Source organism: Vanellus vanellus, assembly GCF_965231255.1.
Source record: "Vanellus vanellus genome assembly, chromosome: 14".
Classification (NCBI taxonomy): domain Eukaryota; kingdom Metazoa; phylum Chordata; class Aves; order Charadriiformes; family Charadriidae; genus Vanellus; species Vanellus vanellus.
In genome coordinates, this window is record NC_138919.1 from 2,639,739 (window position 1) to 2,653,747 (window position 14,009).

At 46.7% G+C, this 14,009-nt stretch overlaps 1 protein-coding gene across 1 annotated transcript in view; it reads left to right on the forward strand.

Annotated features, from left to right (window-relative positions):
* The window catches only part of CLUAP1 (clusterin associated protein 1), a 70,005-nt gene extending 57,408 nt beyond the window's left edge, over positions 1 to 12,597 (forward strand). The window contains exons 10-11 of the mRNA XM_082490463.1: positions 9,097 to 9,152; positions 12,297 to 12,597. Coding sequence (XP_082346589.1) covers positions 9,097 to 9,152; positions 12,297 to 12,452 — 212 coding nt within the window. The 3' untranslated portion in view covers positions 12,453 to 12,597. The remainder of the gene's footprint in view (positions 1 to 9,096; positions 9,153 to 12,296) is intronic.
* The last annotated feature ends 1,412 nt before the right edge of the window (positions 12,598 to 14,009 follow it).

Here is a 14,009-nt window from a genome sequence, read left to right on the forward strand (position 1 = left end):
TCATCCTCAGTTCCTCTGTTTTTCATAAAACTCGAAAATTCTTGAAAAGTGTTAGAAATGCTGATATTCACTATAGATTTTTACATTGCAGTTTCTCAAGGAAAGGTTTGTATGCAGTTTTTAGAGCTTTGGAGGTGACTGTGTAACTGTGATGCTTCATCTCTGAGAGCGTCATAACCTAGCGATGTGGGTACTGGCTGCGGTCAGAGTCAGTTCTTAATACCAATTTTAGGAGTGAAAAGCTTTATTATAAAAGTTGTAGATTTTGTTGCAAGTACATTTTTTTTTCTAGGAAGAGCTTTGGTATCATTAATTACACTTACTGGAAACTGAGCATTAGCTTGTCAGGCTTAAAGCAAGCAGTTCAGATCGCTGAGATGTTTTCCCTGCCGTGCTGTTTAGATTGCTTTCTATGCTTTTGTAGGTCTCTTCCTAGTGTTTAGGAAACTACTTCTGGCAGATAATTATCCTCTGACTTTTGCATACTCCAAGCATGCTGTTTGCTGACTACGCAGTCGCCATCCCAGCCCTTACTCTCCTTATCTCCGTGTAAGTTGGAAGCTTCCCTTAGCTCTCTATCCTCTTTTTGCCTCTCACCTGCTGTGAACTACTGAAGCAGCTCCAGGTATGTTAAATGGCTCCCAAGATGCCTTTTCTACAGTTTCTCCAGGAGTGAGGTGTTGTATTCCCCCATTCTAACTCACAACACTTCAGTCCTCCAGTGCTCTGGTGCAGTCTCTGCTGGCAGAGATGGGTACAAACATTGTCAGACTCTTAAGGGAAGGATTGTTGGCTCACTTTCCTGTTTTGCTAAAGTTACTCATCATCATCTTGGGCAAGTCGCCCGGTTGCTCTAGCTGTAGCTACGCTGTGAGATTAACAGCGGGCTCTCTGTCTGTACCGCTGGCTTTGGTTCAAAATGGCTATACTTTTTGTTTAGGAAAACTCAACTTTAGGATATCTCTGCTTCTGGTGTTAGAGTGAGCTTGCTCAGTCCTGCCCCTGTCCAGAACATACAATCAAAAGCTTGGACTGTATCAAGACACCAGTCGGGCTTTCCATCGGGAGCTCCAGCCTGATCCAGAGCCCATGCTTACGTGACAAGCAGTTCTGGCCTCAGATCTGCACCTCTCCATCTGTGTAAATGGGCCCCTTTGGTCCAGGTCCCTCATCGACAGTGAGGTCATACGTTTGATTGCGTGACCCTCACCAACTGAAGTCCTGGAGTAAGTCAAGACTTGAGATTAATGTCAGGTGCGTCAGCTTCTTTGAAAAATCAGGCCTGAAAATTCACTGGCCATTTGTCATTAAACACACCAAGAATCTGTACATGTTCTTCAGCGTGGGTAATTTGCATTTAAAATGTGCTTAATAATTAAGGTGGCATGACAAGAACATTATTTCTATTAATTACTGCTTTTTTCCTTGACTCAATTCAAGAGATTTCAATCATTTTCTTTTGAAGCATTGTGTCTTCTTACACAGTGGTGCTTGTGAGCCGTGTTTGCTCTCAAACTACGGAGAAATGGTCCACTCTGGTCAGTTCCTGTAGTTGCTGTGATTCAATTTTTACATCTCTAATTTCCAGGTTATTAGTATTGTAAGAGACGACTTCCTCCCTCTGTCTGTAATAGGTGGGCAGGTATTCCAGTGTGTTTTGCCATTATAGAGGCAAGATTCTCAGGGAGAGATAATCTCTCTTATTAGGCCACTTGGTATAATTGAGGAAAAATCAACACACTTTCACCCTCCAGAGTCCTTTCATCAGGTTTGTCTAGAAGCAGCAAAATTCAACCTAAGTGCACCTTTGACAGTATTGCTCCTAGTTTTAGTCTTTTAGCCAATTAAAAGACTTGAAGGTGTAGGACTTAGTCTCCCATGGAGCGGAAAAGAGTGTTAGCTGGGGGGAGACGTGAGAGGCAGCTAGCGCCTGTGGTACAGAGAGAAAATCGAACCCTTATTCCCCATGCCCAAAGAGGAATAGGCAGTAGCAGGTTACAGAGGAGCCTGCAATGCGCTATGGAGTTGATATCTCCTTTGAGTTCAATGGTTCTGATTCAACAGTACAGCGAACCCAGTTTTAGGAAGCCAGGATGGTACAAGGAGGGAGCAAGTATATAAATGGCTAGGAAGATCGTCGCCAAACTGACAGGTGCTGACCTACTGGGTTTGGGAAACCACAACCTCTTTTGTTATCACAATTGCAGGCAAGTCTCCTCCTTGATGGGGCTTATAATAAATCCGTACGTCACTAATTGTTTGCTTTCGTAAGTAAGATTTATCCTTGATTTGTCATCTGTAACTTTTAATTTGAACATTGTCAATGTGAATCAAAATTCACATCCACTTTTATTCTGACTGGCAATAGATAAGTGAGGTTGTTATATAAATAAAATAGATGCATGGACTTCCCTGAGGTCAAACTGTGAGTTATGATGGCATTTGGAATAAGGCTCTGTTTTGTCAGAGAATTAAAAAAAAATAATAATAAATTCTTGCCGTGTTGATGGTCTTAGCTGTCTGCAGTGTAGAGAAACCTTTTGCCTGAACAGGCCATAAACCAGTAGTTTGGAGCAGGATGGTTGTTCTTGAGCAGATGGGGTGGATGTCAGGGTGAAGAATGCCAAGCCTTGTCCTAGGAATGTAGAAGCTGCCGTGCCAGGTCAGGCATGAGGTCTGTCTAGCCTGGTCATCCGTCTCCAGCACTGGCTGAAAGAAAATGCTTGGGGAAGAGTGTACGAGCTTCCCTCAGGTCCCCACTGTTTCAACCCTCATCAGGATTTCCTGAGCTGGATGTGGTTTCCATGAATTTAGTCTAACCCTGAGTAGATGCGTTTGGTTGGTTTTTTTTCTAAGAACCTTTTTGGTTTCCCCTTGAACCAAAGTGGTTTTTTTTCATCCATGCTATCAAAAGTGGCAGATTTGGAAGCGATGTTGTGTTTACCTGTGCAGATCCATCTTTCCAGTCTCATTCAGACTGGAGTTCTGAAATGCATTTTGGAATCGGGAGCAAATTCAGGATTTGGCTGTTTGGATGGGCCAGAGCAGACTGGCACACGCTGCACTTGCAACAAGGTAGGCAGTGGAAACGCTACTGAATGAAGCAGAAATGATCCGCGCTTGCAGAACTGTGGAATTGTGCCTCTCTATAGTAAATCACCCTCTATTCCACAGCGCCAGCATCTTTCAGCTCCTGTAAACCAATTATCCAAATGCTTTAGCTCTTACATTTCCTTCTGTAATGTTGGTGTTACAGGGTGGGTTTTTGTCCTGTTTGGACCACATAGACCATTTCACTACTGAGACAGCAACAACTTTGGTCCCATTTGGTCTTTATTGTAAGAAGACGGCTTTATTAAAACTCTGAATGTTTTTCAGCAGACAATCAGTCGAAAGTCAAACAGTGAGAGAGCAGCTCTCTTGGAGCCTCTTACCTTTGCAGAACTGACCCAGAGGATCAATGTGGTAATAATGTGCTGGCAGCCAGGTTAACGAGTGTACTTGCTACCGAATGGATCAAATCTTTGCCTGTGAAAACCCGCACTTGTTTAACGCAGCAAGAAGAAATATGTCTCTGGATGCAGCAGGTGAGAATAAAAGGGCTTTATTAGGAAAGCAAAGTGTACCTCATTGGAAAAAGCGGAACCAAATATGCGACAATCAAACCGGAGATGAGTTCAGGGGCAGACAGAGAGCACAGGCCCGTGTCTCCGTGGACATGGGCTGCTGTGCCAGTGCTGGCAGTTCCCGTGCTGTGGCCAGGCTGCGGGAATCCCCAGTCCTGTACAGATGCATCTCACAGAGGCAGTGCACAGAGAGCAGCAGATGTCCAAAGCATGCTGATGATGCTCTTGTGGCAGATAACTCGGTGTTTTGAGATGATGGTGATGTTTAACCTCCCTGTCTCAGTTTTCTTTTTAAGGTTGAGCTGGCCAGCAGACATGGGGAAAGGGCCAAAGGTACCCTGCGTGCTGGGGGGGAAGGTTGCAGAGACTGAATTAGCCCTCATTTTTTCAGTCCTATAGAGAGAATTGGAGATTTGACATAGTAGCAAGAAGTCTTCTCAGGTGAGCCTACACAGCCCTGTATCAAAATCCCTCCATACTGCAAGCAAGGAGGTAGGAAAGACCTGTTCTCAGTGGAAATGGTGAGACTCCACTTATGGAAATTCTCTCTCCAGCTTGTGGCCATGTTCAGATTTCTGCTACTGAATTTCTAGAATGTTTTCCTTCCCTCTAACCTCATAGAAACCACAGGTGTGCTATCAATGGGAAGGGGAGTGGAGGCATTCAATTAGGAATGTGCAACAGCTGCCTGCTCCTTGTTGGATGTCTTGTTCACATTGAGTTCCTGTGGCTGTCACCTGCCTAATTTTTAAAAGAACATGTTAAGTAACTAGTCTATTTCTTCCCTTCTCTTTGGTTCCTAAAGGAAATTACATCTCTTGAGTCCAAGACCAAGAAATATATGCAAGTGCATTTATCTTTACAAATACAAAATGATAAAAAATCTGCAGGGTTTCTCAAAATGTTACATCCCTCTCTGTTGTGGAAATGAGCCTGGATAAGAAAAACATGCTGAAGCCCACTGCAGTTGTCTAGGCATGATTCAAGTGCGGTGTGATCCCATCCCTGATCTCTCAGCTTCGTCCGTAGGGACAGCTGCCTCTCAGCGTCACGTAGCTTAGTGCAGGATGTGGTCTCCCAAGTCATTCTCCCCAGTCAGTCTGTTCACAAACCCTTAAGAAACAGTGATCAGGCTCTCCCCACCGCTGCAGTCAGAGTATGTGGAACTTGTGTTTTGGTGGGGGGAAGAAAACCAGAAGAAAATGTCTTGTTCAGAGTCTTGCCACACTCGATGACTAAAGTGCCACCGGGGAGGATTTGCCAAGGGTGTTGCCCATGCAAACTTCAGCCGCGGACTCAAGAAACTGTCAGCATCCTCCTGATGTTCCAGCACGGAAAGGCCTGAGTCTCAAAAATACCAGGAATCTGCAGTTCCCATACTCAGAGGGGTTAGCAAGTGCTCTGCATCTCATGCTTTCAGAGGCCAAAATAGATTCCGATGTCTGCACAGAAGGGAGAGCTGTAGACCTGATGTGGCGTCAGGTGGGCAGAGGTGAGCCAGATACGAACAGCAGCCTTGACACAGGCTCTGCTGGGCACTGAACTCTTCTTACCTTTCCTGTCTGTGTGGGCTTTGTGATTATTGTTTGTAAGCCCAGAGCTCCTCTGAAAATCCCCGTCTGATTTCTTGGCAGTTAGCAAGAAGTACAGAGCAACAGAAACAAAAATCTCTTCTAAGCTGTCCAGGCTCCTCTCTTCCTGCTGGTTCTTCGTGAACCCTGATGTTTGCAGGTGTCTCATTGCTTGTGTTTGCCTTGATTCAAGGTCTGTGAAAGTGTGGGTCCAGAGCAGGTCTGGATTTCACATGCATCGCAGTGGTGGTGGCGGCAGAGGGAGAAGGCTGAGGCATAAAGAATGGGTCTGGTGGGAAGGTATTTGGCCGTGCATTAGCAGGGTTTGGGTTCTCCAGCTGTTTGAGAATGTACAAAATCAAGGGGAAAAAATTCACAAATACACCTGCTCTTGGAGCACCTCAGGACTCTGCCAAATGGGTATTGCTCCCCATGAACTTTTAAAAATAAATTCCTTCCTGGTGAACTTCACAAAGTGCAATTTTTGTCCTGACTGGAGCTTTGCACAGATGGCACACAGTGGGACCTTGTGACTGTGCTCCTGGAGTGAATATACTTTTCTAGTAAAGCAAATCCAATCCTAATTGTAAACCTTATAAAGTAATTTTGGAGACTTAGATTAGTCTCTTCTTCCTTGACTCTTCAGGTCAAGCAGGAGAAGAAAAAACAATGAACACTGTGTTTGAGCTGCTGGGTCTGGCTGCTCATACTCGGAGGAAACTAACCTGAGGAGGGAGAAAGCTAATACAGCTGCTCTTCTCATTTTCATGTATTTCTGTGCAGATCTCTGCAGATTCCTGTCCCCCAGATAAGAGTCTGCAAAGTCTTTTGTTTCCTGATACAGCAGCTGCTGGACAATATCACCAGACTTATGCGGCTGGGAAAGGGGGGCAATCAAATGTGTTTGGAAACACCAAAAAGGTTGGAATTCACAGAAATTAATTTGTCTTAACTTGAAATAGAGCTTCCTCCCACCTTCTCGGCATCTGCTTCCAACAGAGCTGTCTTTGGCTGTATCATTTGTGTCAGCAAAGGTCTGCACTTACTGGGAGGGAGGAGGTATTTCCATATGCTTTCAGCCTGTGTTATGGCCATTGCGACACTGGACGTAGCAGAGAAGGAGAAGAGGTTGTAGGTCTGAAACTCTGGGATTGAGACAGGTGACTCACTTCAGAGCAAATTTCCTTTCCATGGAGGGTGCAAGAAATAAATAGAAGTATGCTCATCCTGGGCAGCAGCGCAGGGTTAACATATACCTACTGCTGGGTAAGAAAATGTAAATCTTCTGTGGATCCTGCGGATCCATTGTCGGCAGCTGCACGGGTTAGTACAATGGCAAGCATCACACGCAGAGGAAAAATGGCAAATGCTCACAGGCTTAAAATCATGGATGCACGTTCACTTCTGATCTTTGCTGGCTCAGTGGCTATAAACCGTGGCGATGCACGGAGATTAGATTTGAATCCAAAGGTGCAGTGAATTACAGTCTGTTCATTACTAGCATTTTACCTAATTATCACTTTGTACAGCCTGTCCCGGCTGAATTCACATTATCTGTAAGTAAACATAACAAGCTCTCACCTGCTTGGAAGCTGCGTGACCCTCTGTGGCCAGAGTGGTGCAGAACTAATGCCGCAGCAAACTGAGCCCAGCTAAATTGGACCCGGGAAATGTCAAGTGACAAACACCCCCGTAGCTGCCAGCTCTCCCTGTCCGGTGCGGGTGACTCCTCTGTTTCCTGCCCCCCCTCCCCCCCCCCCGGTGTGCACGGAAATGCGCGGCGGCCATCTGCCCCTCCTCTTGCTCCCACACACGGAAACTTGGGGGTTTACAATCTGAGAGTTAAAATAACCCTCCCGCCTTTGTCACGGAAGCTCTTCTACCAGTGTGGAAAATCTGCTTGCTCTCCTGTTTAGTCTGCAGCACAGTGCACAACCTGAAGCTCCCAGCCCTCTGCACCCCGGCGTGTCTCCTCTGGGTGTCCCAGGGTTGTGCTACAGGACCTAATGCTGCTGATCCCACAGTCGCTAGTTCAAAGAGGTGCTCCTGGCTTAAACTGACGTAGGGATCAGAGTCTGGGCAGTAACTGGTTCTTGTCTGTCTCCAAATATAAGCAATTAGATGGCCGTAAGGTGTCCTTACTGTTTCCACTGATGGAAGAGCCACATCCAGCATCCTGCAGACCTTCTGTTAGCATTCTCCAAGTTCTTCCCTTGGCATTTTTGAACTGTCCTATTTCATCAGCTCTCCTTATGCGATATTCTGATTCTCTTTTATATTCAGGATCTCTCTCAGCTTTGTCTTATCAGTAGATTTTAGGAGCTCCGTGCTGCTTTCTCCTTTGAGGTAATAATTCCCTATCTAGCACTTTATGCTGAGCCTTCTATGTAGCAAAATGGCAGTTAAACTCTTGGAGACGTCTGTAGGCTGGGTAAAAATGTGGTTCTGTGGTCGTCTAATGATGTCAGTTGTAATCATCTCTGAATTTACATAGTTTAGTCTAGTGTATACTAGAGCAAATGTCTGCAAAGTTTGAAGAGAGATCCTCTGTCCAGGGATCATCTTATAATTCCATCTCCACTGCCTGTGTTATCAGCAACCAGATGGATAGAGGGCACCGCTTTTTATTTAAAGACATAGGACCCTTTAAATTATCTGCCTTGACACAGCAAAGGTGTTTTGGGGACTTCTGGTTGAGTTAGCCAGCTTTTTGCTACAACTAACCCAAATCAGTCTGCAAAGAGGACGAAAGGGACCCATCTTCGTTTGTACTTTGGGTAGCACAAAAGAGATTTGACAGGATATATTTTAAAGTTGCTTTGTTTTCATGCTAAAAAAAAAAATAGACTTTGTCTAGATTGGAAAAATCCATATTTGGCATAGAGAAAACTAGTGATGACAGGAGATAAACAAATGGTGAACTGTGGTGGTCACAGCAGGACTGTTAAATAGGCATCCGGTTGGCGCTGAGTGACTTCTGGTGGCTGCAGAAAGCAGGGCTGAGTCACGCCGTCAGCCCACATGCAGAATTTCCCCAGTCACAGCTCTGCTATACCCATTGCCAACACCTTCCGGGCTCCCTTCTAGCACAGGAGACCATGCTAGCATCTTCCCCATTTCATATGGCCTCTACATAGCCAAAAGTAACAAAGAAAGGCACAAGTGTGTTCTGCCTTTTCGGTGAACTCCCTACAACCTGAGATCTCTGCCTGCCTCTTCAGACTTCCACATCCAACTCTCAATGAGAAAATCTTGAGGTTTGCCTTGGCACTGCCTGGGAGTCCTGTGAGATGTCAGTTCCTACTGCAGTATCAGAAGGGATCTGAGCATAGTGAGCTCTCGAACAGACAGAAGGTTTGCCACGTGGAAAAGACGGGATTTAGTTCTCTGTGCACCAAACCAGAGGAAGGAATATACCAGTTCGCAGGATTATTTAGGGTTGGAAGGAACCTCCCGAGATCATCTAGTCCAACTCCTCTGCTTAAACAGGATCAGCTGTTTAAGCTGATCCAGCTGGGTTTTTAGTATCTCCATGGATGGAGACTCCACAACTTCTCTTGGCAACCTTGTTCCAGCGTTTGACCACCCTCACCAGATAGAATTTCCTGTTTCTTAATGTATAATTGCCTCTGATCCTGTCAGAACTGTCATACCGGCATAAGGTAGCTCTGGAAATACCATCCTGATTGGAATTACTGTCAGCCTTACCCTCTTCTACCGTCTCCTGAGCTCTGAGGGAGCTTAACAAGGCAGGGGGGTGACTTTACATGCGTTGAGATCTCATCCTGTCACTGCCATTTGATTAGTCCTCTAAAAGGTAAATCCTGAACTTCATCTTTCAGTCTCCCTTGGTGTTAACCATGAGCCAGACTTTACGGTGATTCTCTTTGCTCTTGCAGGAAGAGCTGGCGCACGGATCGTGGGAACAATGCAAGGTGGAGACACAGAGGAAGATGTAAGTAACTATCGCATGTGCCTGTAGAGCTTCTCTGACAGTGCTTTAGAATGACAGCCCTCCCCTCAGCTAGAAAAACACCTTTTTACCTGCTGAATCTTCATGCCCCAGGCCTGCTTTTCCCCTTCTTTCCTCCAGCTGGCTGCTCTCTCATCTGCATAGACACATATTTTCCTGTTTTTCTTTTGTTCTTAGAGCTTCTGCACACTGCCCTGTGCTTTAACCTCAGCCTGCAGTGTATAACTAGCAGCACACAGGCTGCAGGAGTGCTGTGTTGCTGAGCTGTTGGGGCAGAGTGCTGGGAAGAGGAGATCAGTGCAGTGTAGCAGGAGTTAGATGCGTTAAATCTAAATCACCCAAATTGCTCTAAAACTGCATTCCTTGGAGCCCTCTGAGTGGCATGTTCTAACACACAGCATCAGTCTTTCAGCTGACGGAACAGGGATGAGAGCTGAACTGTGAGCTGTGCCCCTTGGGATCCCTGCCTTGCAGGTAAAGCTGTCCCACAGCTCCCGGCTTTGCATCTGGTTACAGTTGACCTGGTGAGCAGATAGTGGCTAAGCAGGTACGCACAGGTTTGTACAGCAGGCACTTGTTCGGACTGCTGCGCTCAGCCTTTGGCGTATCATAGAATTGTTTCGGTTGGAAGGGACCTTGCAGGTCATCAAGTCCCAGCCCCCTGCCATGGGCAGGGACACAGCTTCTCTGGGCAACCTAGGCCAGGGGCTCACCACCCTCACAGTGAAAAATTTCTTCCTAATATCTAGTCTAAATCTCTCCTCTTCCAGTTTGAAGCCATTCCCCTTCATCCTGTCACTACGTGCCCTTGTAAAAAGTCCTTCCCCAGCTCTCCTGGAGTCCCTTCAGGGACTGGAAGGGGCTCTAAGGTCTCCCTGGAGCCTTCTCTTCTCCAGGCTGAACAACCCCAACTCTCTCAGCCTGTCTTCATAGGACAGTATGGGCAACTCCTTTGGCATCTTTCTATGCCTCTGGGCACTCGTAAGTGGCTGTATGTGTACTAGGAACCTGAAGCCAGCTGCTGTGATACAGTTTGCATCCATACAGTAAGCTCTCCCCATCATTGGCATCCCCATGGTGCTCGCATCCAAGCTGCCAGCCAGGAGCAGTGTGGGGATGTCCCCAAGGGTTGCTGGAATATTGTTTTGGAGAACGTTAGTTGGCACAGGCCAAAAGTGTGCTAGGAAATAGTACAAATGCTTTAAAACTATGATGATTGTGAACTTGTATTTGAACCTGTGCTGTCCAATAATTTCCTTGTGTAGATGTAGCCTTTCTGTCTCGCTGTCTGGCAGACACCCCCCCCCAGTGCTGCCTGTCTAGATGAGGAGGGCATGCTAGGACTTCAGGCATCTTCTCTGGGCCCGGCAAGAAGCCCTGTGCTGCTGGGAAATTATCCTTCTCTCTCAGTACTGCCCTGCCTGTCGCTGCCTTTGTGGTATAGAAATTAAGCCACTCTGAAACCAAGAATTTGCTTTTTGAGAAATCCCTTCACAAAAGCCTGTTACACCCACCAGACCCTGGGGAGCAGGCTGGCTTGGGTTGGGTCAGGGAGCAGAGGTTAATGTATAAGTCGTGAGCTAGCTTGACTCCAGGGTCCCAAGGAGAAGGTTTAACATAGGAGGGAAGTGGAGGGGGAAGTGCACCTCTACAGGACATAAAAATAGTAGGAAACTCCCCATGTTCACCACCACATGCAAAAGCCATTTGCCATGGCAGTCCGACACTGCGAGGTTAGCTGTGCAAAGCCCTGGGCAGACTATTTCTCCTGCAGGCAAGGCCAGAAGAGAGAAAATACCACTGCTATGAAGTGTTCGTTGCAGAGACCTGGAGGCACTGTAGCAATAAGGGAGTGAAGTCTCTTGCTAGAGAGGGATGAGCTGCCCTTCTTTCTGCCCATCCTCACCTTTCCTCTGGGAAGGAACTTGCAGACCATGCTCTGCTATTTGCTTCTGCCAGACTGGATGTGGTTAAGGCTGTTTGTTGCCTTCTGGGGAATGGCCATTTCTGGGTAGGGTCAGGAGTGCTAGTGCTGTAGGTGATGATGTTGTGACCTTAGTCATGGCTCTGCCTGATTGTCCTTGACCATGGTCTGGCCAGATTTGGATAGTCATCCTCTGCACTTTCTCTTCCTTTTGGACTTTCCTCTTCACAGCTTTCTCCCATGTTTTCCTGGTGGCACAAGCCTCATCATATCCAGGTGTGGAAAGCCAGGGCCTTCAGCCTCTTATTGCCCTCAACCACAGCCACTTCAGTTGTCTCATGGCTCTGCCCGAGACACTTTCAGGGAAGGAAACTATTGAGGCTGGTTTCAAGCCTTCAAAGAGTTAATTGGGTTTTGGAGTTGAGAAGAGAGCAGGCGTCAGCCTGCCCAAGAGCCCTCTGTCACTTGCTGGTGTGGCACATGATGCCAGAGCTGTACCTGGCTTCGCTGCCTTCTCCCCTGCTCCCATTTTGGTTACTTCCTGTTTTCTTTTATGTTCTTGTACTTTTTTTTTTCCTGCTCTGCCTCTCCTGTTCTTTCCACTCTGGTTCTCCAAGGGGAGATCTGCCCCAGCGCCACCAGGCACGCACAAGAGCATCATCGAGGCACAGGTGGGTTTCTCTCCTGCAGTTAATTTTCTTCCCCTACGCCTTGAGTCTTTGGTCTCACAATAGGTATCACTTTAAAGTTAAACACACTGCAAGGTTTTTAATACCGCAGATTCAGCAGAAGTCAGGGAGTTTGTTTTTGTCAGCCCCGTGAAGTGGGGCAGGTTTGCAGTAAACTGAAGGGAGCAGCCACTGTCTAGCAAAGTGGGGAGCTGCTGGTGAAAGCCATGCGGGCCGTTAGCTCCCAGAGGCAGCTGAGCTCTGGCTTTTTGTTATTTTGGAAGGCCAGCAGCACAGCAGCCTGAGCTGGAACAAAACTTCTTGCAGAATCTGCTGCTGCTCCCCTGAGCAAGTCCAAATGTGGATCCATACCAGTCCAGACAAACCTGGCCCCCAGGTGTGTGATTGCACAGAGAGCAGGGGAGGAAGCGGCTTAACATCAGCCAGCAGTGCCATCCTTTACTTTGGAACTGGCAAAGACACCTTGCCATCTGAGAACTGAACTGGTCATGAATTCTGTTTGCTTTCCCGCAGGAGGACTCGGGGGATAGTGAGATTGACCTGGATGAAGATGAAGATGAGGAGGAGGAGGACGATATGGAAGACGACAGCATGGAAATCTCCCCGAGCAAATCCAGTCACCGAGCAAGGAAGCCAGAGCCACTAGAGGAGAGTGATAATGACTTCTGACCATTTAGTAGCAGGACCGGGAGACATCTAGAAATAGAAACTTTGGAGAGCATGCAGGCCAGGAGCTAATATCCTGCCATTTGAAAGGCACTTGTCAGCATGAATTCAGGAGTCGGTAAATAATGTTCATTAAACTTGAAAATTAAACTTGGATTGCCAGTCTTGTGACTCTCAAAGCATGAGCAGTTTATCCATAATGAGAATAACAGTAATGTGCAGTGCGGTTATTTCCAGAATTGCATTAGAACTGGCCCTCATGCGCTGCAGTGCCAAAAGTCTCACTCCAGCGAGTATCGTGTGCTTGATTTCCCTGCATTTTATTATGTCCAAACAGATTTTTTTGGCTTAATAAAACTGGATGAAAAGCTGCTCTGGGAACACACTTAAATTGATTTTAAATCTGGCTTAAATCTATTTATCCTAAACATATCCTTTACTTAATCAAGGGTTTGCCTCCACAAAGAGCAGCACCGGTTGCACTAAGGGAGTGGGAAACTAGTGAAGGGGTCCTCAGATGCCACCTTCAGTGCAGCATCTCATAGTATTTCAGCTGTGTCATTTGGAATTGTTCTCAGACTTCACTGGGCTGTGCTTGAGTGTTCTGAGAGCAGCCGCGCGAGACAGCACTGTAACTAAATCTGTATGAAATTAGTCCTTTAATTATAGCGGTGCTTCTGGGGCGGACTGAGATTTAGGCACTCAAATGGGAAAAAAAAAAAGTTGAGCTTTTGTTCAGCAAGTTATTCTGATGCCATCAGCGAAAGCGTATTCAGGTGAACGCAAAAGCTGGAGTTTGTCTAGTGTGTTGCCTCTCCTCTCTTAGCTCTGCTTCAGCCTCACAATTTGTCTTCACAGGAGCAGAAATCAGTGCTTGATTAGAAGAGTTCATTTTGGTGTGTGTTCGTCAGGGCGGACAGGAGCCCAGGCTGTTTTCCTGCCTTTGCCTTTTTTCACGTCAACAAAGTACTTTGCTTCCCCCCCCATCTGAAGTCTAGAGTCAGGTCCAACCCCTCCATTATTGCGCTGAAGGAAGGAATACACGAGTTACTTGAAAAACCAAGAGCTTTTTCATCTCTCCGTGTCTCTGGCCCCAAGGGCAGAAACTTCACACCCAAGGCAGTTCCCCATCAGCAGAGCTCAGAGCTTGAAATGTCACGTCAAGGTGGGACAAAGTTTACAGGTAAATACAGTGCAGTTTTTGTGTAGTTAGGGGACATATGTGGGTGCAGTGATGTGCTGAAATGCACACAGTCGTACAGGCTTGAGCTGAGCTGGCTGACCGTTAGGACACTTCCTTGCGTACTGTAAGGTTAATTGGCAATTTGCACCTCACTTCAAAGAAAGCAGACATAGAAGATGGTGTTCCGCTGCGAAGCCATTAAGGTGGTCCTGCAACAGCCAGTGAGAGTGCGTGTGCTCGCCACATCTCTCTCCCAAGGGGTGAGAATGTCCTGATTTAAAATCTTCTGTTCTTACAATGTTTTTCCACGTCACACAGGGAATCTGTTCTGGTCCTGCCTGTGTGCTGAGATATATCTGACCCATGAAAGAGATTTC